The sequence below is a fragment of the Raphanus sativus genome, chromosome 1 (assembly GCF_000801105.2).
Source record: "Raphanus sativus cultivar WK10039 chromosome 1, ASM80110v3, whole genome shotgun sequence".
NCBI lineage: Eukaryota > Viridiplantae > Streptophyta > Magnoliopsida > Brassicales > Brassicaceae > Raphanus > Raphanus sativus.
The window spans coordinates 13,610,777-13,637,373 of NC_079511.1; the positions used below are offsets into that span (position 1 = coordinate 13,610,777).

A 26,597-nucleotide genomic window follows, 5' to 3' on the forward strand; every position below is an offset into this window, starting at 1 on the left:
TTTTGTTATATTGGTCAAAGTCTAAAGATTTCTATATCAAATATAGGGTTTAATTTCCAAGAAGTTTGCAATTTATAAAAGATAAGTTTTTCGGAGTTTTTGGAGATTTCGGAGATTGAATATTATTTTATTTTAACATTTGAATCGACAGATAGTTATGAATGTACGATATTAATTTGGACTTGCTCTCTCTACATCATCGACCATAACTTTTCATTTTCTCCAATGTTATTCATTAGACTAGTATTCGTATATTGACCAGTATTAAAATATTTTTATTAGAAAATGAGGCGGTCTGTATAAATACAACTAGATTTTGACCCGCGCTTCGAAAGCGCGGGTATTATTTTTCACTTTTATAAAATATATTATTTGTTTGTAATTATTGAATTTATTTATTTTAATAAAAAAATTTTTTAATAAATTCGACACATAGAGTGTCTCTGATAAACTATGTATTTCTCTAATTTTGTTTTATTCGCTCTTTAATCAACATATTTATTTGGCTTATTGCTAAAATAAATGATTATAGACTTTGATCTCTACACCTCCGCGGAGGTATATTTTAAAAAATATGATGATATTTGTTTTTCATGTAATTATTAGGGTTTGGCAAAATGAATCCGAGGAACATAACTAATACCAATCCGTAAATATAGTACCAAACCTGAACATAAATTGATTAAATATTCGAATTATTCAAAATTTTATTAGTTAGAGAACCGAATCGGATCCGAACCGAAATATTCATGTACCTGAATTTATCTAAAAATAGATTTATATACTTATATATTAATTATTTTTATATTTAACGTATATAAAACATCAAGAATAATAATTTTAAATTAGTTTAAAATACTTGAAAATATATATATAGATAGTCAAAAACAAATATCTGAAATAGTTAAAGTATACTCAAATCACCAAAAATACTTAAAATAATTATTGATTCCGTATCCAAAATTTTAAATCAACCCAATTGATATGTTAAGTTAGGTATTCTGACATATGCTATTTAAATTTATAGGTAATATATTACTTTACTTATAGATTTTGAGAAATTTAAAATATATAGTGATTTAAAACTTTAAAAATAATTTAAATAGGTTATCCAAACCCAAACTAAACCCGCAAAGATCCGAATCAAACTCAAACAAAAATTTAGAAACATCCTAATAGGACTGAAATCTTTGACCTCGAAAACCCGAAACGCAAACCAATCAGAACTAAACCCGTATGGATGTCTGAAAACCCATCCTTAGTCATTATTATATATCGTATAATTTCATCATATAAGTAATCGTATTTTGTATGTACCATCATATAAGTAATCATATAATTAATAGTATTTAATACATATCATCATATAAATAATTACATATATTATATTTTAAAAACTTAATATGAAATATAAAAACCATAATTTGAGTTGGTATTTCAAATTGGGCTTTGTATTGTATTTTTCTTATATATATATTGACAACATTCTTTTATAATGGACTTAATGACTTAAGCCCATTAATTTTTCTGTTTAATACTACTATCTTTGTTTCCAAACAAAATTTTTTTTTTTAAAAAGACTACAATCCATGTTTCCAAACACACCAAATTTTTTTAAAAATCTTATCCAAGTATCCAAACACACCGAAATTGTACTTCAGCTTTAATAAGATAGATAGGTACCATTCCTCGCCAAAGATTATATATAGCTTCTAAAACTATAGCTTTGAAAAGACGGTTATCTTCTTTAGATATAGAAACTTGCTAAAGGATTGATCCCTTTTTTTTTTTTTTGGTCAAAAGGATTGATCCCTTTATGATTGTTTTCTTACACATGTTAAAAGTTAAAACATATGTATATCTAAAGCTTTGTCAATTGGTCTTTTATTAAACATATATCAAAACATTAAAAATTTATAATATGTAATTTGTATTAATTAAAAAGTGTCATGCTGCTTGAGAATCAATTGAAAATTTTGTTAGTGCAAAATGAAATTGCTAGAAAACGTTATATTATATAGTATGTCAATTATAGACCAGTCATTTATCAGATTGAAATTTATTATATATTCTTTCATTTAATAAAACCTACGGAATAACCTAATGTCATTAAAATATATATACGAAAATTAATAATTTTAAATAATAAAAAATTTCTAACAATATGTATACTTTTTATCATTTTTAATTTTTTATTATTAACATAAATTACACTATTACATTAATCATATAATTAAAATTATATTTTTATGTGTGTTTTATTTTAAAATTTTCAAACAAGTATAAATTAATAAAATTGTTAAAAGTCTCACGTAAAATTTCTTTGTTTATTGGTATTGCTTAGAAATATTATTTCTTTTATAAATATAGCTTTTTAAAAAATGAAATTATTCAGGAATACACATTGAATGTAAATATTACGCATTTTATTTTTGGTAGTAGATTCATAATCAAAAAATGTTTGTGATTGTTCCAGAAGAAATGAAACAAAAGGATTAGAGCAAGAGCAAGTTCCGTTCTGGGTGAATCAAGAAAGGAAGTTCTAGGAGTATTTAGATTGATATTAGATTATTAATTTTATTATGATTTACGTGATCGGACTAATAAAATTAAGTATCTAGGTTTCGTTTAGCAAAAATCCAATTGGCATCCTCTATATTACCGCAGCTACTGGCACATGTGATGATTTTGCAACTTTCCATAAATAAAAATATACCGTTTTTGTGGTAAGCAATCGAATAAAATTGTAAGCGGTTCAAAAAAAATAGCAAAAAATGATCTCTAAGTCAATTGCGAGATGACGGAACGGAAAGACCCAGGATGTAGAAGATCATCTTCCTAGAGTAGCTGTTAATACAGAAGAGGTGCCTTCTCACAAAGGGGTCGCAAATCAAGAATTGAAGCCTCACAATCACTAGCCAATATGTATTAAATAAAAAACGAATCAAAAGTTGATATCTGATATCACTATAGAATATAATTATTTTATGGAAACTGAGAATAATATATTATTGAATATGGAATTCATATATTTCATATCGTTTAAAATAAACTATACATCATCTGAAAATACATACTTATATTTTGATATTTTCATTGATCATATATTGAAAAGTTAATATTTTAATTTTAAATCTTCATTTTTTCAAATGGTTATAAATTATCGAAACCACTAAACATCCCACATTAAAAAACAATTTGTTGGTGTCAAGTTTTGTTATACAAATATGCAAATAATCATAAAATCATATGAGTAGAAACCTCATTTAATAAATATTCATATTAAAAGTAATAATATATATATACACGTTAATATCATTTAAATTTAGTTATACATAGATAAGATTGATTGTTCTGATATATTTACCCTAAAATAATTGCGAACAAACAAGAGTGATCGTTTGATTTATATGGCACATCAATTTATTACTTAATAGTAACTGATATTTAGTTATTTAATATATAATTATTATTTTATTATTTCATAATATGCAGAAAAACATAAAATAAGTAATAAATATAAAATATTTATTCTGCACCAAAACGCATATCTCATCAGTAGATAAATTATGTAAATTAACAAAAAAATTAAAAACTGTCTAAGGATTAAATATATTAATTTGATCATATAAATTATGTTTTTTCATACGAAATTTCTTTTAAAAGTTCATATAAATTCATCATACGCAGGCGGCATATCTTATTCTAGTATAAAACTAAAAAACATTAGTATCTTCAAAACATTATTTAAAATGCAATTCGCCATATTTCATCGTTATATTGATTTTGAAAGATAAATAATAATATGCATACTAATATTGATAACATAACTTGAAATTAATTGGGATGAGACCTTCTTCAAATAGGTTGGAGACTTTGAGCTACGTCAATTTATTTTTTCTGAACTCTAGTTATTATATGAAATTTGCAAACCAAGACCCTAGTATTTAAACTTTTGACAAAATAGAATCCTATTTTTGCAAAGAAGAAAGAAGACCTTGTGAAGATGTACTGTACTAGCACGTGCTCTCATCCAGCACCGATTGTGACATAGATATTTATATTTAGTAATGATTTGTATTTTTGGTAAAAATTTAAAATATAATAATAACTTACAGATTATCATTAATATGACAATAAATAATATGACAATAAATAATATAATATTATAAACAGAATATAACAATATTTTATAATTTTTAAAATATTATATATTTTATAAAAATATATCATTTTTACTACTAAAAATCTTCAAAATTTTATATAGTTTTGTTAAAGTTTCTAATTCAAATACCATCAATTTTTTCTTAATATATGTTTTGATAACTATTATACTTAACAAACTTTTCTCTTAACTTTATAGAATTTGATTTAGTATATTTTAACCAAAAGATATATATAAGAAAATATTTCCAAGATTACAATTATATATATATATATATATATATATATATATATATATATATACACATATATATATAACACTGGGTAGCATACATTGCATCATTATATAATTTCTAACTTTATTTAATATGATGATTAATTATTTATAACATATGCGATATCGATGAACAGCTCTACATATAATGATTTCAAGATGAATTTTTTCTTGTAACACGGATCGACATACGATTCTGCATATATGACATTTTCGATGGATTTGTTTTTTTCTGCGGTAAACGACCACAACTTACAGTCTATAGTCTATAGTATTCTGGAATCTCTGAAAGCTTAATTGGCAAAAAAAAATATTTAAATATAATTTAAATTTTTTAAAATAATATTTCTGCACAAGTGCACCAAAAAACACCTGGTATATGTACGAAGAAGCGTGTAATCAAATCAAGTGATCGTTAAAAACATTTATAAATTATAATCAAGTTCCCGTATACTAACATCATTATAGGAAATCGTCTTTCCCCAAATATGTTAGTAGCTTTATAGTAAACCAACAGATTTGAAATGCAATTCATGAAGCTAAAGAATAAAATATGAAAAAATTTATGAAGCTAATTAAATAACTAATAAGAGTGACTAGGGCTTTTTGGTAATGAACTTTAGGAATACTTAAAGGCCATGGACAGATTCATGCACGTAAAGTGGATGTTTATGAACACGTGTAGAAGAAGGCTACATCAACAAGCTACAAAGCCCAATTAGTGACTCATGTTACTTAATAATATTGTTAGCATCAGAAACTAAACAAGCCTAATCGCAATCAGTTTACTAAAGAACGAGTTCTTAACCAGAAAAATAAGGATGACGAACAAGTTTTACAAACAACTCTGCAGATTAGTAGCCTTGCGCTACCTCAGGGTCCTGTTGTCGACCTGCTTTTTCTCACGGTTAAGATAAACAGAATATAATTTTTTTCACTAATGTAGGAATATGTAGCATTTTCACTAGTCCGGATGTAACTCAAACTTGTATTTCCTCGATCAGTTTTATAGTTATTTTTTTTGTTTCCGACCAACTCTTGCGCTGTTAAACACCACTTCCAAAAAAAAACTGTTAAACTCTTGCTCTCCAATAGACGATGTATGATTTTCTTTTCTCTGACGAACTCTTGTAATAAATCAGAATTTCCAATATGATCTATAGATACGATTTGTATGTGGGTTCATGTAATTTAAAACTATTGATGGAGTTACAATGCACGAACGTGAGTATTAGTGTTCACCATGATCCATGAACTCGGCCAAACATTCACAACCTCACAACGACACTTTATTATGTTATCCCCACAAATATAATTGTGTATATATGATTTGTCTAAGTTTGATAAATTTTCTAGCCATGTACTTGTTCTTCTGTGAACTTGTCCTATAACATACCTTTTTATATCATCCCAATTTTGACTAAAAGAAAAAAGAAAATAAGATGATAAACAATTGAAATCGATGGTGTTTCCAATATCCATCACAATGGGTTTTCCCCCTTCTGTCCACTAGTAAATATGTGACCTTTTAACAATTTTCATGGTAGTTAATGAATTGCAAATTATAGGCAAAAAATATTGATCTATTTTGTTGTTAGATTAGCTTTATAATTTAGGAATTTTTTGGATCGTATATATATTTTTTTAATTGCATTATAAATTTCACTGATGCTTTGCGTAGCATGTGTACTTTGTACATGTATACGAATATTTTTTTGCGTAGCATAAAATTCTCGTGGAGGATTCTGATTAGCTAACATAGAAACGTATTCCGAAAATTGCGGCCGCATCTCTTCGCTTCGCCATTTCTTTTCGCAGGTGTACTATTTCATATCTTTTCGCGACATCAATTATCTATTCTATTAAAAAGGGAGTACAAAATTAGATTAACCTTTAGTTTTCAACTATATTTACATTGTCATATCACTAAGGTATTAAATGAAACTATATTTAAGTATATTTATTTTTTTAAATTTAAATAATAGATTTAAACATTTAATATTTTTTCCTAATTTAAATAATAGATTTCCGAAATAAAATTTTAACCAAAACAGATTTCCTAATATATTTCGTATTAACATATTAAATATTTTTAATATTTATTAGTAATAAATAATAAAATAAAATATCACACATCATAATCAATTTATATAATATATAAATAAAATATAAAATAATTTATTCATATATTATTAGCATAATGATTTCATAATATAAGTCCAATTAGTTATAAATATAAAATTTGCTTATATGATACACAGTGATATAATAGACGATTAAATCACAAAAAAAATTATTTAAAGTAATAATAAAAATTTTATGTTTTAAAATATTATATTAACAGTTATGTAATACATTTTAATTTACAAATATATATATAGTATACTATTAGTACAGAGAAAAAAAATTAAAGTGAAAGAAAATATTTATAAGGTCACGGGTCAAGCTCTTGAAATAAACAAAAACAATGCAAGATTATTTTTCTTTAACAAATTTATTTTAATAAAAATTATAGTTCCAAATATGTTTATATATTTTATGTATTTATAAATTTATTTTCTTTGTTTTAGAGGGATGTTAAGATTTTTGAATTGGAAAAGTTATGACCCACTTTTATATTATTTTTAATTAAGAAATTTAAAATTTATATCAGAATATTTTATTAAAGTTATAATTTTAATTTTTATTGTAACTGAAAAGATTAAATTTCAATCTAAATTTATATTTAAATATTACAAATACATCATTGAATATTTAAAAAAACTAAAAAATAAAATAAATACCCGTTCGGTCGGGTGAAGATCTAGTTTTATTTTATAAAGCTAATACATAATGATGTCACTTGTACTAACAGATGCTCTTACAGCATGATTTATCAAATTCATTTGGGAGTGATATTATCACGAAATTATGACATAACAATAAATCATCTAAAACAGAAAACAACAAAAACGAGGTAAAAATGAGGTCTTTGTTCGTATCCCGTTAATATTTAAGTATTAGTAAATTTGACAGTGTATTAAAATGATGTATTTTTAAATAACATGATAACGACAGAATGAAGATTTTGATTATATATGAGTGTAAGAATGCGATCACATCTTATTCTTCTTACGAGCGGAAAAGGTATTAATTTATATTCAACATCCTACTTCTATTCTAGTGAATTATTTGCAACGAGTAATCAAGAACCACTATAATAGAAGAACTTCCCAAACTCAAGTAAACTCAGAAAGATAATCTAAACTAAAAAGTACAAGACTTGGCCATCGATCCATTTATCGATATGATTAATAATAAATAGATTATCTCACTTGCTTTAGTTTATATTTCCCTCCATACTTAAAATATTAATATCGATTAAATATTATATATCTCTCTATTTCTCGCTTATCAACATGTAGAAGGGGAAGATGTTCTTCGCATCACTAAAAGTCAGCGTTTCTCTCTTCCTAATGAACTTTCATTCTTCTTCTCCCTTGCTCAAGAAAATCTCAATTTGTATCAAGAAAATACTCACAAACACGATGCTAGAATCATAATCTCATCTTCTGATTCCTGATGATTATATTTTCTTGATTTTCGATAAAGATTATTTCGTATAGCTGTATGTAATATACACCAAGACACACTCATCATACATAGATATTATGTGCAGCGTCTTTGAGATGGAAAATTATCAAGGAGACTTAACGGACGTCGTACGAGGAATCAGTGGCGGCCACGTGTTATCGCCGGAACTTCCTCCTCCTCCTCCGAGCATCTGGCCTCTTCCCCAAACATCGCCTTCAGATCTTCACATAAATCCCTTTGGAGATCCATTTGTAAGCATGACTGATCCTCTCCTCCAAGAACTCAACGCGGTCACAAACTCTGGCTATTTCTCCACCGCCGACAACAACAACAACAACAACGACTTCTTAGTTCCTAAGGTATTACAGGATGATCAGATAAAGAGTCAATGCAGTGTCTTCCCAAGAATCCGGATCTCGCATAGTAACAACACTCACGAGTCCTCTCCGTGTAATTCTCCAGCCATGTCGGCTCACGTTTTCTCCCCCGCAGCTGCCGCATCGCCGAGGGGTGTCATTAACGTCGATACAAACAGTCCAAGAAACTGTATATTAGTCGATGGTAACACGTTCTCGTCTCAGATTCAGATATCTCCCCCTCCCAATCTAGGCACTAAGAGAAGGTACAAATTGAATTTATGAAATCTTGATCAAATGATTCATTAAATGTTTACACGATATATAGAATATTTCCTAAGATGGTAGTATTAATTTATTATGTATTAACAATATAATTTTATGCAATAACTTGCACCAATTCAATAGCATAGAGAGTAAAGTGAATTAGGGTTCTAGCTAGGTAGCATGCATATGAATGAATTCATGGGTTGTTTGTGTGTATGTTATATGTACGCTTTTCATTTTTAAGATTTCTAGTTTCTTTTTGTTTGTCTTTTCTTAATCATGAAATTTTGTGTATACATACAAACACTATACATTATAATTGTTTAGATTCATGAGAGGAAGGAGGGTTGAGGTTGAAGACACATGCAGGAGAATCTATGAACTGTCACAATTAAAGAACAACTGCGTTGAATAATATCTCGAACCCCAACTGATAATAAAAATGTCCCACTACCTAATTTAGCTTTCACAACTTGCATGTATACACACGTGTATATAGATAGACCAAAAAGCACACGCGTGTAAGTATCCATATATACGTGCAGGAAGAGTCAGGCAAAGAAGGTGGTGTGTATACCAGCGCCGGCTGCGATGAACAGCCGGTCAAGCGGAGAAGTGGTTCCGTCTGATCTGTGGGCGTGGCGTAAGTACGGTCAAAAACCCATCAAAGGCTCTCCTTTTCCAAGGTATTACACACACATACTCATTCGTAAGTATCTATCATCAAACAAAGATTCGAAAGATAAACTTCAAAAATAATAATAATACTTTCTATCACCACCACATTCTTCTTGGCTCAAGTTGTTACAAAGATTCGGATACTGTAACGCATTCCTATTGATAAGTGTGACATTTGGTCCATATACGCACCCAAGAATCTGAAATTTGTTTTAAGAACATAGAAAAATCATGTGGAATAAGATTACAATTCAGCGATCTTGTCAAATTTAGTAATTAGGATTACGTACAAAGAAAAGAGATTCTGAAATCATATCGTCTTATTCATTTGGTTATAATTTTATAGTGGATAGAAAAATAATATTGATGAATATTCTTGATCAATATGGTTTTAACATTTTATGGATAAATACCATCTTGTAATTATAATGGATTTGGCTAATTTTGATGTGTATTTAATTGTGGTTGTATCCTCATAGGGGTTACTATAGATGCAGCAGCTCAAAAGGTTGTTCAGCAAGAAAGCAAGTCGAAAGAAGCCGAACGGATCCAAACATGTTGGTGATTACATATACTTCCGAACATAACCATCCTTGGCCCATTCAACGAAACGCTCTTGCCGGTTCCACACGCTCCTCCTCTAACCCTAGTTCCTCCAAATCCTCAACCGCAACCACTCCATCCAATGGCCCTCCAAACAACACACACTTCTCTTCCTCCGCCTCTCCTTCTCCTTTATCAGCCTCCGCCATTAAGGATGAACAACGAGATATGGAGTTGAAAATCGTAGAAGACGATGATGATAATCAGTTTGCTCCGTATAGACAGGAGCTTCATGATCAGCACCAGCCAGATGATTTCTTCGCAGATCTTGAAGAGCTGGAAGGAGATTCTCTAAGCATGTTGCTTTCCCAAGGCGTCTCCAGCGATGGGAACAATAAAACGACGGCGTCAGATGGGATCAGCGATTTCTTCGGTTGGTCTGGGGCAAATAATAGTAACGATGACCGAGAGTCAAGGTCGCTATAGATAGTGTTAATTACAGAATAATAACATTATTATTATAAATTACGTTGAGCTTTTTAAATGACGACTATACCAGGTGGAAGCACTGGAAGGTCAATGAGAGCTGGTTACTTGACATACCGTAAACGGTATTATATCGTCATCCGTTATACATTTGTTTGTTTTCTCTCCGGCGGATCCTTTGTAGTTAAAAAAAAGGTGCGTGTTTTTTCCCTGTGGAGTTTTTATCTCCACTTTGTCCTTGGTTTATTTTTGTGACGACAGTCAATAGTATCATATTATGAAAGTAACAAATTTCGAAGATATCATGTGTCGCACTCTACACGAGTAGGAACGGAATTTATTTTTGTGACGACAGTCAATAGTATCATAGATATATTTTTTCAAGTTTATATCTATTTTTGTTTTGATAAGTATGCGAATTATTCGTTAATAAATAATGGACAAACGATACAAAGTTATTGTATCAAATTTGCTATGAAAAAGTTTATATCTAAGTTTACACACAAAAAAAAAGTTTATATCTAATTAGTACTTAAACGTATTTGCCATCCTCCTTTTAGTTTAGTTTCTATTATAGTACGTATCGATATTTATCGCTATGCATTCTTTTTTTTTTTGGAACACTACAAGGTCAGTTTCATATTGGCAAAACCTACTGGTTAAATTTCGTTTTATTTATCGCTATGCATATCTCATAATGTTCTATACCACAAGGTCAGTTTCATATTGGCAAAACCTACTGGTTAAATTTCGTTTTTTATTGCAAGAAGTTCAGGCTCATATTTTTTTGGATAAAAGACAATAGTTAGTTGCTAAATTCTCTATCTGCAGCAGCTATGAGAGTTAAACTTCTATTCTTAATTACGACATAAGACTTTACTAGTAGAGAACAATCCCAATTCAAAACTTCCAACGTCAATAAGACATACCATTCCTTAACTGATTCAGAGAAGTATAGAGAAGTTGATCGATTGATTATGTTAGGTAGAAATTGATACTGGTAAAATGGTATACAAATATTTACAACTCGTTCAAATAAAACTAATCATATACGATAAAAGTAAACATTAAATATTACAAAGACAACATGTATTTAATAGATCCGAGGTAAAAGGTAATTGTTTTGCTATATCAGTATGTGATTAATAATGAGCTATCGATGTTTATGTAATCAAGTTTTGCTGCGCGGGTATGGGAGCAGGAAAAGTGGGGCGAAGGAATATTAGGTGGATGGGACACAAAGTGAATAAGTTCGTTCATCTACAGAGTTCAATCGCCAGACACCTCCCAATACAAATCTCTGAAGCTATTAACATATATACAAATCTAAATCATCTATCTCTTATTTAAATTCATTTCTCGTATGATACTCCTTGCAAAGAAAAAATAGATGCACTGGACTGACGCATACATCAAAACAACCAATTACATGTGTTTCAAACCCTATATATATATATGTTAAATCTATAGAAAATATGAGTAAAGATATTCCAAACTCTTAAGATAATTTATAGTATTTCGAATCTAAAGATGACCAACCAAGGCTCGATTGTTACAACTGATGAAGGCGTAATAGGAGTAGCAGTATGTTGTAGAAAATGTATACTCTTATTAAAATTTAAATAAAATGATTGGTAAATAGTAGCAGTATACAATTTAAAAATTATCACAAAAATTAGTATATACTCCCTCCGTCCCACTTTAAGTGGAGTTTTAAGGAAAATTTTTTATTCCATTTTAATTGATGTTTTCAAGTTTCTAGGTAAAAAATAAATGCATTTTTAATATTTTTAATTATTTATATTTGTAGTATAAATGTTATGGTTGAAAATACTTTAATCATTATTGTTTTTAGGTAAACGAGAAAAAATAGAATAAAAGTTTGTAATTTCTTAATCAACGTGCAAAAACCTCAAACGTCACTTATTTGAAACAGAGGGAGTAATATATTTATTTAAAATAATATATATTAAATTATAATATATATTAATATAATTGTTCTTAAAAATAACAAATCTTATTTAATTATATAAATTAATTTACATTTTTAAATGTGAAATATTATAATTTAAAAATAAATAAATGTCAAATTTATTTTAAAATATAGTTTATTTTTGGATAAAGAAATAACTTTTGATATTATTAAATAAAATAAAATAATTATATATAATTTATTTATAAATTATCGTCGTACACACAATCAGACACATATATATTATATAGGTATGTTTTTCATACACAATACATATTGACATATATATAACTACAAGATATATTTAATTGTTATTTTATTTGTAATCGAATTATTGAAATGATCTATGAGTGTGTCAGACACTCAGAGCAGCCTTTATCACTATGTTTGTCCCGCGTTATTTACGCGACCAATATACCGCTGTGTGTGTCAACTTTATTTCCAGATTTGGCTTTTTCTCTTGCCAGTTCTTTTTTTTGATCAATCTCTTGCTAGTTTTCTAAATTGAATTTTTGATGAATTGCCTGTATGTCAATGCTGTATCTGTTTTAATCCTAGTGTTCTTGTCTGAGAGAGAGAGAGAGAGAGAGAGAGAGAGAGAGAGAGAGAGAGAGAGAGAGGAGAGAGAGAGAGAGAGAGAGAGAGAGAGAGAGAGAGAGAGAGAGAGAGAAGAGAGAGAGAGAGAGAGAGAGAGGAGAGAGAGAGAGAGAGAGAGAGAGAGAGAGAGAGAGAGAGAGAGAGAGAGAGAGAGAGAGAGAGACGTATGGCTTAGAGATGAATGAATTGTTATGTTATTCCATGAGTAATGAGTTCCTTATATATGATTACATAGCTTGGAGACAAAATCTAATAACTTGGAGTATGGAACAAGTAAATCTAGAACATTCCATAATAGACATCACACAATATTCATAACACTTCCCTTGATGTCCATTATGCGTGTAAGATGCTATCTCGTTAAAAACCGAGATTGTAATGCCATAACCGTCTAGAGTTTGTAATGCGTTTGGAATACTGCTTCGTTAAAACCTTTCCATGGTAAACCGAAAAACCCAATGTGGTAAAAGAGAACCCATGGATAGGAAAAAGAGTACAGCCGCATTACTCACCCTGAAGTGAACATCACTGAAGGTCTCTCAGTGATCGCATACCAATCTGCTGCATAAGCTTCCTGAGCGTGCATGTTGGTAATGCCTTAGTGAAGAGGTCGGCTGAGTTCTCGCTGGATCTGACTTGGAGTACCTTGACCTCTCCTTCTTTCTGAAGATCGTGGGTGAAGAAGAACTTGGGGAGAACATGCTTAGTCTTGTCACCCTTGATGTAACCATCTTTGAGCTGAGCTATGCATGCCGCATTGTCTTCGTAAATAACGGTCGGCTCGTCTTTACCATCCGTGATCCCACATGCTGTCCGAATATGGTGTGTTCATGAGTCTCAACCAGACACACTCTCTACTTGCTTCATGGATCGCCAATATCTCCGAGTGATTGGATGATGTGGCTGATATAGTCTGCTTGACTGATCTCCATGAAATGGCCGTGCCTCCATATGTGAAAACATAGCCGGTTGGGACTTAGCACTGTGTGGATCGGACTGGTAACCTGCATAAGCAAAATGCTTTCATGATATTCATGGTCCATTCGGATCATATGGTTTATCTCTCTTAGATAAATTCGACCATGAATGTCTTTGTATGTCCATGATCTGTCCGGATCATGACATCATCCATAATCCATCCGGATTATGTTCTTGTCCACTATATATCTTATTCATATCCTTTGACCAAAACTCTTTATGAACTTTTAGTATATGTCCACGGTCTGTTCATGAAGTGGCTATTGTGTTATAGTTTGAAGTTTAATCAAAACTAAGCCACTTTTTGGTTAATAGGACGTTCCTCTCACTTGGATGGTTTAGGTCGGATTTAAGACCTAGAGGAACTGGTCGGAACAAGCTGGACGGGATGGATTGGTCGAGACCAATGATGATTAAGGTCGAACTAGGTCGGACATGATCCTAGTCGGTATGGTTCCCTTTGGTCGTGAATCTGATGGATTCTCAGACCATTTGATCAATCTATTCTTGGTACGTTGGATCATAGATCCCAACATTCATATACGGCTAATGATCTCTACTATAGATCATCGTAGTCTCTTCATAGCCTTTCCAAGAATCAATCATCTTAATCATCCTTTCTTTAAGTATAAACACAAGGAATATATTGACTACTATATGGACTGATCTGAAACGTTCTTATAGAACTTTCTACTAAGCATCACTTAGTCTTATCATATCGTGTGTACATACATGCATGCAGCTGCATTTCAGTCCATGAACAACGCAGAAACAATGTTGTTCTATGAAAACTTCTTTCTCATTTCTCAAGGTATCTTATATTACCTTTATATCCAGTGATATATCTAATGTCTACTACATCTTCCTTAGATGTCCAAATCTTTATTAATTTCGATATTGGGTAGTAGCATTCACCACCTAGGAATTTATTTCCTTGTTCCTTATTCCCTGTGAGTATCCTTGTGTGATCAAGCCATTTCTTTTGAATGCTTTATGTAGCAACATGTACGACCACTTGTCTGTACTTTCATGTTCTACAGCTCACGATTTTCTTTTCCTCACAAGACTCATCTGTTCACTGGTTAGATGGCGTCTATCTTATGTATTTGGCCAATACGCCCATCATATACATTCTTTACTATAACTTCACGTCCCATTCATTTCTGTATGATGAGTACTCTTACGTGGGTTAGTGATCCTCGCATATCTCTTATGCTCAAGTGCTTTCTCTTTATCACTTATAAGTGTGTGTATGTGTCGACACCTTATATAATGTTCCATCGCGTTCTATCGCGTTCTAGACATGATACAATCGATTGAGATTTTATTATTATCAGGATCATTGAATACTTTGTAGTTTGCAAAGCTACATTGTATGATACATGTACCTTAGGACCGTCCGGTCTTATCTCATTGTCTAGTATGGTTTCTCTTTCATGAACCCATATCTATCATTATGAGCACCTTATCTCTTTCTATCCGAGGTTCCTTGTATATGGAACATACTGGTCTATCTTGTATAGACGTCTACAGCAACTTGATTATGTCTCTACTAGGACATTTATATAGTGGTGTTAAGCTGGTATGACTTAGTCATTCTTTCGGGTCTGTATGGCTATCATTCTTTCTTTGTTTATGGACGTCCAGTACATATATCTGGTCCGAGGATCTTTGCCAAGACTTGGATGGTTAAAACCATTCCATTTTCACTTTCTATTTACCAGCTTATAGCTTTCTCCATGATGTTGGATAGTCAGATTCATCTTGTATGTAATCCATGTACCTTGGCCACAATATGATCACCTTTGTTTGGCTCATGGTCTCATTGAATTCGTGGAGAAAGATCATGTTCTCTTATCCAACATATATTCCCGATTTTCATCTCATCCTTAGATGAGGTATTCCATCCTAGATGGCACATAGGTATGTGGTGGTTTATTCATAAAGTCTTAGGATGGTCTATATCTGGACTATGATCCTTTATCATCTTTAGACGGGAATATCTATGCTCACTTTATATGGCCTGATGTATCTTATCTTTCATACATGTATTCTTGTGGTGTACCCAAGCTTATAGACTTTTGAAGTCTCAACCTTATAGGTTATGCCTTATACGGCCAAGCTATAATGCCTTATGGCCTTCGGCCAGACTTATCATGTTCGGGTTTTATAGTATGGTCATGGACCACACGGAGTGTTTATTCTCCCCCTCATGAACATGCTATAAAATACGTTTGTTTGTCCTCACTTAAACGTAATGCTTGGACGGCCAGCATGGTTTTAGACCATGATACACGAATTTGTGGTCTGGTCATGATCACGGGTTTTGTCCTCACTACCCTCATGATCAGATTATACTTTCGTGTTGCTTAGAACAATGAAGCCTACTGAGTTTCCCTTGTGTACATGTTTCACAACGTGAGATCTTATGGGCTACTTTGATAGAGCATAATTGTATTTTTCCACGGACCCAAAGTCCCGGAAACTGAGTCTCATCCACTCATGCCTTGCCTTTGGTAATATCACCTTAGTGTATTTGGACTTTAACTCTGTCCAAAGGCATCAAGAGCTTTGTATATCTTGGTACTGATTTCTCAGTTCCACATTGAGATGATGGCGCATTACTGTTAGTGCCTTATATTTCTCATTCTCGGTTCCATGATCATCATTGATGATACATTCACTAAGACCTTCTATCGTTAGTATAACCGAGATATTTATTGTCCATCTTAGATAGTTCTCTCCATAGATATCTAGGGTATCATAGTCCATGGGTTGGAATCTCAACATCTGAAATCATATCAAAATGATTTAAGTGTTAGTACATACAATTTCTGATGCCATTCGGCTATACAAGAAATAAAAGGCACTCGGCCAGTATGTAAACAATAAAGCCATATGGCTTGTGTGACCAATGTTATTCGGCTATTACACAATTAAGATCACACGGCCAGCAAACAAATAAAAGGGCCACACGGCCAGTTTGCATTCTCTTTAGAAATTTACTTTCTCATAACTCATCCATCTCTTAATCAACTTGTTTGATTTATAAATCCCTTGAAATAGTGGGATGGACGAGTGCATGGTCTAGCCATACCATATGATATGCTACATCGACCCATGCGGTTTAATGGTCTAGTAGTACCATTCGGTACACTTCCTCGACCAAATAAAACGGATCGTGATTTAGCTGCACTGTGGTGCGCGCATCATCTATCACCGGTGATTGTGGATCACCGTGGATCATCGAGGATCATCGTGGATCACCTTGGATCACTGATCATCGTAGATCATCGCGGATCATCGAGGATCATCATGGATCATAGATCAACGCGGATCATCGTGGATGATCACCGTGAATCACGGGTGAAAAATCTAGTTGCACCTGAGGGTGAAACATCATCGACCATTGATTTGTTTTATGGTCTAATCGTACTTAAGAGTACGTATCATCGACCTTTACTTCATATATACATCATTGACCTAAAACAAAATCATTGTCTAGCCACACTATGGTGTGCATCATCGACCAAAAGATGTGGAAAACATTAACCTTTATATTTTTGTTGGACATTAGCGTGTCATCCTTAAAGGGATATCACTTGTTATCCATACAAACGAAAGTCATGTAATCACCATGCTTTATATTTTAGGGTTTAGTTTCTTAAAATCGAATTTAAACTTTAAGGATTATGTTTAAAAATTCAAATATGATTTTAGGATTAGGTTAAACATTGACCTTAAGTTTCGTTTGGACATATAGCGTGTCATCCTTAAAGGGGTATCACTTGTTGTCCATACAAAACTAAAGTCATGTAAAACTATTAAGGATTTAAAGTTTTGATTTTAAAATAAAACAAGAACTAAAATCAACCAAATCAAATCGCAAAACCTTTTAAATCGGATTTAAGATGAAAGAAGTTTGAAATCCGAATTGCTTGAACCACAAGTAAAGATTAGGGTTCTTGATATCTTACCTTTAACTTTGCCGATTCTTCTCCTTGGTTTCATTTCTTAGAAACTCTTGATGGTTGATCTTGGAGCTGGATCGTGCTGATAACATGTTCTAATCCTAGTGTTCTTGTCTTTGAACAGATCGAACTAGAGAGAGAGAGAGAGAGAGAGAGAGAGAGAGAGAGAGAGAGAGGAGAGAGAGAGAGAGAGAGAGAGAGAGAGAGAGAGAGAGAGTCGTATGGCTTAGAGATGAATGAATTGTTGTGTTATTCCATGAGTAATGAGTTCCTTATATAGGATTACATAGCTTGGAGACAAAGTCTAATAACTTTGAGTAGGGAACAAGTAAATCTAGAACTTTCTATAATAGACATCACACAATATTCATAACAGTATCACATTTCACAAGAGTTCTAAATAGTTTTAAGGGGGGTTACATAGTACATCTTTTTCTCTTTCAACAAAGAACATATGTTTTTCACTGAACAAAGAAAATCTTCTCATTTCTTATTAATATATATACTCAAACGTTGAATTTTTTTTATAAGTCAATAATCTGCATAAGTTTCTGGAATTGCTTTATCGAATGAGTGAATTAGCGTAATGAAAACACGCATGCTTGGACGTGTTGTGGCCACCACCTTAAATTTTCTTTTTTTCCAACATGATATACTTCTTTTTCTTTACAAAGATGATATACTATATTTTGTTCAAAAAAACATAAAAAATGATATACTAAAACAAAAATTGTAGATATTTTATAAATAGAACATTTATAAAAGAAATTCAAAGGTAATAAGTACTAATATTTTGTTGTTTGATTTTGAGAGAGACTAAAATATAATGGGAACAGTGACCTTAAGTTAAGTCAAATCATCCGTCCACTCTGATTGACAGAAAGAAAAATTCATCCCAACTCTTTGTTTCTTAAACAAATTGTTTTTGATTTGACGAGTGAGGGAGAACAGTCGTGACATTTTATTGCTAACTAATAATTTACATCTCGATTATTTTTCTTTCATCATGTGACATAGACTATTTTACTTTTGGTTGGTGTGTGGGTGGGGGGGGGGGACTGGGGAAGATGGGTTTATGCCTATGGATGAATTATATTAACTGAGCTTTTACGGTGAAGAAAAAAAGAATTAAGTTAGGCAAACGTTTATAAGTAACATGAATGCTAAAGCTGAAAGACGTACGTTGTCCATCAACTATGTGTGTGACACAATAACTACTACTCAAGAGTTACAATATATATAAATTGAAGAGTGCAATTTTCATATTTGATGTGATGATGTGGTATTATGATCTTATTGAAACTTTTTTGGAAAAGGTTACATAGGATGATAGGAATATCTTGTGTCTGACTAGTAAAAATATCGGAGTAAAAACGTTTACGCTGATTCTATTCGGATGAGAAGCGTGTCTGGTCGAAGTTAAGGGTCTTTTTTTTTGTTTTGCCCCGGGGCCTATAAAACCTTTGAGCCGTCCCTGATTGCATGGTGTTCGTGTGTTTTCAATTTTTGAGAAGAGCTGGTCAGATTATGGAGTATAGGAAATCATAAAACGTTCAAGATAATGAAGAATGGAGTGGTAGCAGGCTACAACCGCGACCAAATGAAGGCTGCGAAGGAATGGAATCACCGCAGGCAACTTTCGCAGGGGAGTGATGGCCGCAACAAGGGTATCGACAAACCACTCAGTGTTCTTCGCGAGCTGTCACCGCAAGATGTGAAGGCCGCGGCCTTGAACATGCATAAAAAAGAAGACTGATCGACAATTAAAAAAGGACAAGACTTAGATTCACCCTCTATATGGTGAACCTTTAAATTCACCAAACCCAAATTCTAAACTCTGAATCCAAACGTTATACCCTAAACCCATCATATATCATATACCCTAAACCCAAATCCTATACCCTAAACCCAAACCATATACCCTAAATCCAAATCTTATACTCTAAACCCAAATCGTAAACCGTAAATCCAAATTCTTAAGTTTAGGGTTTGGGTTTAAGGTATAGAATTTAGGTTTAAGGTATGCGGTTTGAGTTTAGGGTATAGGATTTGGGTTTAGAGTATAAGATTTGGGTTTAGGGTATAGGATTTGGGTTTAGGGCATATGATATATGATGGATTTAGGGTATAAAGTTTGAATTTAAGATTTATGGTTTGGGTTTAAAGTTTAGAATTTGAGTTTAGAGTATATGGTTTGGATTTAGGGTATAAAATTTGAGTTTAGTGTATATATTTGGGTTTAGAATTTATGATTTAGGGTTTGGGGTTTAGTTAACATCATTAAAATTGACATTATTTCTCTTTTAAACTATTTTTTAATAATTTAATATTTTTTATTTAATTATCTATATGGCACTTTGATTAGTTTTAAGGAAAATGGTGAATTTAAAGGTTCACCATAGAGAGTTTGTTAACTTTAGACGTTTAGTACACGTTAATTTCCTGAGGAAAGTACACGTTAATTTCCTGAGGAAAAATAAGTTACTATACTTTTTGACTGTTCATGATTGAATCAGTCAACTTTGGAGTTACTCATTTGATATATTGTCATACTATAATGACCCATTTATAAGGTTTTCTTTAGTCATTGAATCGTTGATTATTGTATACTAATAGTTTATCATATATTATTTAGTCCATTTTATCATATGTTGAAATAACTAATAATAAATGCTTAAAGATTAATGTATACAAATATTAAAAGTGTTATAAATATCAAATAAATACTAAATAATATTTTGTATACATAAGTTAAATATAAAATATTTTTTTAAATATATAATTTTAACATATATAAATTTTGAAATATAAATTTAATATAAAATAAATATAAAATTTGTTGAACTTTGTATATCTTAAACCATATGTAATTATTTGAAACAAAAAATTTAATAAAAAAATATAGACAGTAAATATTGTGTTTAAATAATAATAAAAATATTTAATTATATATTTTCAAGTGAAAATAAAAATCCACGCAGTTGCACGGCTGAAAGTCTAGTTCAACTTAATTGCAATGCATATTTTGGTTATTGAATTAAACATGAATGTTTAATTTCTTTTTACCATTATCTATTTTTAATCCTTTAGTTTCTGTAAAACTTTAATTTTTAATGTATTAACGAATTATCATATACATACCATAATTTATATAAATTATACTTTAATTTTGAAAATATAGGTAGCGAATGATGACACATAGAAAAGTGTAATTCATTTTTTTTAAATCATTTTAAAGAAAAATCAATACCATTAAAACATGAACATGACCTATTAATATAGTTGTGGTTCAACTATTTTAATATAATTATTAAAACTTCTTATTAATTATTTAAAAATATTATACAAATAAAAATTTAAATATAATTAAAAATACAAATATAAAAATTACTTTTTTAAAAAAATGTAAAACAAAAAATTTACACGTTCTTTTAAGGATGGTCAGAATTTAGTTAATAATAAATTGGATGGAAACCAAATCAAAATGTAAAATTAGGATAATACAGTAAAAAATAGCCGAAGCATGATATGCATGTCGTAATCTAAATTATCTTTGTACCCTCTGTTTGTTTTTACTTGGTTTAGGTTAATAAGGACATAGGTATATATTCTAGAGTTTTAAAGAAATAGTGAATCTTGAGAAGATACTGTGAGTATTTAGTAAGAATTGGAAAAAGAGACACTTTTAAACTTTTCTTTGTCCATTTAAGATTTCTCGTACTTTTAACAATTTTAGACATGTTTTACCCTTCGTTCATAGAAAAAATAGTAAATTTAACTTTAAAAATGTAAAAAAAATATGAAAATTTTTTGGAAACAAAATTATGACAATTTATATGTTTAAATTTATTTTTTTAAAAAATGGGGAATCATAATTTATTTTGTCTTCTAACCAGGTTAGAATACACATTCTAGTAATCTACTTGATATAGAAATCAGATACTAAATTTTATACATAGATGTATCCTAGGTATATACTGTAATCTAAACTTTCTTCTAGCTCATACGTGAGCTAGAATTTGTTACGTTACAATCTACCAACATGTCTTAAGTGTACCTGCAGCTAGATAACGATATATATCCTCAACTCTATGTTGTACTTTACGTAGTTTTTGTGTCATAGAATTCTCTGTCGTTTACCTTATGTGACGTCTAAGATAGAATATGCTTCCCACGTGTTGTACTGTGTTCATGGTGAGATAGGATACGTATTCTAAACAAATCCGAAAAATATGGAAACTTCAATATTTCGGTTAATATCTTTCCTAAATTTACACAAAATATATCCTAAATTACGTATGATAATTTGTTTTTACGGAGAAAAAATCATCAAAATTGCTCTCTCCTTCACTCGAACCCAAGTTATTCAAAATAAAACTATACCTACAAGCCACTAGACTATACATGATTCACGTTACCTTGATACATATACCACTTTATATGTGGTTTTAATAAAAGATATAATTGTAATCTTATTTTTATCTTCTTCCCTAGCGTCTTCTGTAACCAAAAAAAAGCAGCCAACTTTTTATCCTTAATCATGGATTTTGACATCTTTTTACCAAAATTTCAATGTATAACTCAAATAATTCACTAGTACGTGTTGTGTTGCTCCGGATTTGTGGTCCATGATAACAATAGTTATAGAATTTGGATGTTGAACTATGCGTTTCACTTTAATAACCAAAGAGATTCACAATACATGATCATCGTTTCCCCACTTCTCAAACGAAGATCCCCATGTTCTTGGGAATTTAAACGAACAATTCTCCTCTCTTGTGGGCACTGAAAAACTCTAAAGGAGAAACGAGATCGGATTTTGTTGAAATATGCCTACTCATCACACATCGGAGGAGAAGGAAGTCGCCGGAGAAGAAGAGCTCAGGCGGAATCCATATAAAGTCCTCGGCATCCCCAGCAACTCCACCGATCAGGAGATCAAAAGTGCTATCGAAGAATGGCTCTCAGATTTCAACTTCAACTTCAACTCTTTTAAGTGGATTTTTTTTCTGTTTTTTACCTTTTTCCTTCTTTTTTCCTTTTTAATAAAAACTTAAATCAAAATATTATAATTTTTAGTTAAAAATAATTTAGTTAATTAAAGGGTATAATTGGTATTAAAATAAATGTAAATCTTATTTACCTAAATAATTCTCTAAAAGTCTTATTGAGACAAATCTGAATTGAAAGTGTCTCTTTTTTCTAATTTTCCCTAAAAATTATTATACTTCTCTTTCATACAAAAAGAAATTTTTTTTTGTTTTTCTTTGCTTGTTTTGTAGATATTTTAAAGAAAAAAAATTGGGAAAAGGATACTGTCAACTTTTGTTTGTCCCTTTAAATTTGTTGATATTTTTTGGTGATTTTGAACAAGTTTTACCATTTTGTAATGAGAAAATAGTAACCTAGATCTTAAAAACATAAAAAATATGATAACTATTAGAAACATAAGTATGACTATTTATATGTTTAAAATTCTTTTAAAAAATAGTAGAATCATATTTTTCATGTTCTAGCTCGGGATAAAATACTCATTATGGCCATCTAACTATTCTAGAATTAGATACTAAGTTTTATACATAAATCTATTATGTGTATATAACGCAAATAAAATTTTCTTGTATATTCTATTCAAGCTAGAATTTGTTAGGTTATATTCTAGCAAGATGTCGTTAATCTAATTTAAACTTATTATAATTTATAGCCACGATTCTACAATTTACTTTTTTCATGTTTATGTGTCATAACATATCCTGCCTTTTACATTATGTTACGCCTACATACGAATAAAATTTCCACTCATTTTTTTAACGCTGAATAATTATGCTATTACAACTATGAGAAATATTACAAACGATTCCACAGCCGACAATGCTATCTGCCGTATGAGGATTCACGCATGACTGCATCACCTGAGCCGCCCTACGGGAGTCACGCTTGACGGTACTCCGTACGCTATTCTGCCTTCTCTGAAAATTGAAACTCAGACCTTTTGGAGTTGAAACATTAATAAATTCCCACTCATTCTACAGTTTTCTCCACAACGTAGGTTACATATTATAGCCAAATCATGAATAAAGAAAATTCCATATTTTCATTGAATATATTTCCTAAATCTACACTAAATCTACCCTAAATTACTCATAATATATTATCTCCCATATTTTTCTTTTTTTTTTACTTTTTTTATTTAATATTAAAACAAAAATTATTATTAATAATCTATATATATACTATTTTTTAAGAAATGAATTTGCTTATTTGTCGTGTTTTCCATGATTTTAGGCTTAGTCATATTTTATACTCAAATATTAATTTTAATAAATAATTTTAATGATTTAGCTGATAATTTATCCTTATATTCAGAATATTAATTTGGTTTAGTAATATTTGGTTTAATAATATTTACCAATTCAAAATAACATATCTCAATTATCCTAATATTATCTGAAAAGCTTATTTGGTGTTTTCCATTATTTTAGATTTAGTCATATTTTATATTCAATTATTAAATATTCAATTATTAATCTTAATAAATAATTTTAGTGATTTAGCTGATAATTTATCATTAACTTCAGAATATTAATTTAGTTTAGTAATACTTACCAATTCAAAATAATATATCTAAATTATCCTAATATTATTTGATAAATTAATTTGTGTATTGGTCTTGTTCTCCATGATTTAGGTTTACTCATATTTTATGCTCAATTATTGGTCTTAATAAATAATCTCAGTCATTTATCAGATAATTTATAATTATCTTCAGAATATTAATTTGGTTTATTAATATTTGGTTTAGTACTATTTACCAATTCAAATAATATATTTCAATGATCCTAATACTATTTATATGTATTTTGTTTAATAATATTAAACTGGCTCTAATTATATATATATATATATATATCACTTAAGATAGAATGAATCATCTATTTTTTAAAATAATTTTTAGGACAATCCAAATCATTCATTAGTGATAATTTCTGAAAAATTGGTAAATATTTCAAAATTATTTATACTATTATTTGCAAAGTGATTTTTTGCTTTCATGTTAAGAAGTTAGAGTGTTTAATTTTTTTATTATCCTTAATAAATAATTAGATTATATTTTTAATATATAATTACCTACAAATTAAAAAATCAATAATTTAATAATTACTATAATCTAAAAATGTTATGTATAATGTTATCTAAAAATATTTTACATCATAATATTTAAAAATAAATATAAATCTCTGTATATAGTTTTATGTATATATTTATGTTTTCAACTTTATTTTACGTAGTAAGAGATATTTATTAAAATATTTTTTATCGTATATTAAAATTTGATATTTATTTAATTATTCTAATGATTTTTGAATTAATAATTTATCTATTAATAAAATTTTGTATAAAAGTTAAGCCCGCACATGTGGGCAAAAACCTAGTTCATATTAATTGGTTAATTTTGGAGGTATTATGGTATTATCATGAATCTAAATTTTATTTTCCTAAATAATCTTTTAAAAATCTTATGGAGACAAACCTAATTTCAAAGTGTCTATTTTTTTCAGTTTTTCAGTTTTTCATATGTATATATGTGTTTGATCTCGCGAGTTATTGAGACTGATTAAATGTGCTGTTAAATTTGTCCAATGGCTTTTTTTTTCAAAAAAAAAAAACTTTGTCCAATGGAAATAAATATGATAATAGAACGTAAGAACTAAAAATTTATGCTTTTTTCAAAAAAAAAAAAAAAAAACTAAAATGATAAATTTTAGTGGCACGTCCCATCATTAAGGTTTTAGAATAGTTTCTTTGTTACCCCAGATCAGTTAAAGTGAACTTGCGCATCTATGAAAACGATGGTTTGCAAATAATTAAGCACATATAAAAAGTTAAATCAAAGAACTATAGATCATAGTTACAACTTACAACATGGAAAGAAAGGAGGGATAATCTGATATCTATCAAATCACTGACTGAATTATTATTTTTGACTGAATAGTTTAGGGCATCTCCAACCACAAACATCATTTTAGTGTCAAAACCACATTATTTTGGTGTAATTTCAACACTAAAAACAAAGTCTTCTCCAACTATAACACTAAATTTCACACTAAAACTATTTTATAATATTATATGTATTAAGTTTTTTTATTTATCATTTATTTAATTGTATGATCTAGTAATAAAATAAGTGAATAGTATTTTAGTGGAATGAATAGTGTTTTGGTGTGATGAATAGTGTCAGACCAAATTTGGTGTCAAATTTTAGTATTGCACTAAAATGGTGTGATTTTTGCAGTTCCATTGGAGAAGATTTGATGCAAAAATTACACTAAAATAGTGTTTTACAGTTTGGTTGGAAATGGCCTTAGTGTTTAGATTTTTTTTCTTTAATAGGTGACAGCTAAACCAACGAAATTGGCTTATTAATTTAAAGTGTGCTGTGGAAGCTCAGAGTAGTAGTCTCCAGTGCCCTTAGATGAAAAGTTTAAATCTGCTATCTCCACATTTTTTCTTTTAATTTTATATGTTAAACTAAAAATCATAAAACTAAACTGAGAAAGTCAATATTTTTTCTTTGATTTATAGAATTTGATAAAAATATTTCAAAAATCGAAAAACTGTTTTTTTTCATATTTTTGTAAAAATCATCAAAATATGACTAAAACAATTTTAAAATATTTCTTTTCTGAATTTGAAAAGTATAGAACTTAGATATTTGTCCATGGGTTCACTAATCCATA

The 26,597-nt window shown here is 29.9% G+C and overlaps 1 protein-coding gene across 2 annotated transcripts; it reads left to right on the forward strand.

Annotated features, from left to right (window-relative positions):
• Window positions 1–7,683: 7,683 nt before the first annotated feature.
• LOC108862343 (probable WRKY transcription factor 14) lies at window positions 7,684–10,641 on the forward strand. 2 transcript variants are annotated; one of them, XM_018636452.2, is made up of 5 exons: window positions 7,684–7,872; window positions 8,097–8,633; window positions 9,180–9,320; window positions 9,792–10,331; window positions 10,415–10,641. In XM_018636452.2, exons 2-5 carry the CDS (start codon window positions 8,107–8,109, stop codon window positions 10,461–10,463), a joined length of 1,257 nt encoding a protein of 418 aa, XP_018491954.1. In that variant the 5' UTR covers window positions 7,684–7,872; window positions 8,097–8,106; the 3' UTR covers window positions 10,464–10,641. The 2 variants fall into 2 exon arrangements, with proteins under 2 accessions (XP_018491954.1, XP_018491946.1); XM_018636444.2 differs by having other exon boundaries at window positions 7,684–8,633; window positions 10,415–10,508.
• The last annotated feature ends 15,956 nt before the right edge of the window (window positions 10,642–26,597 follow it).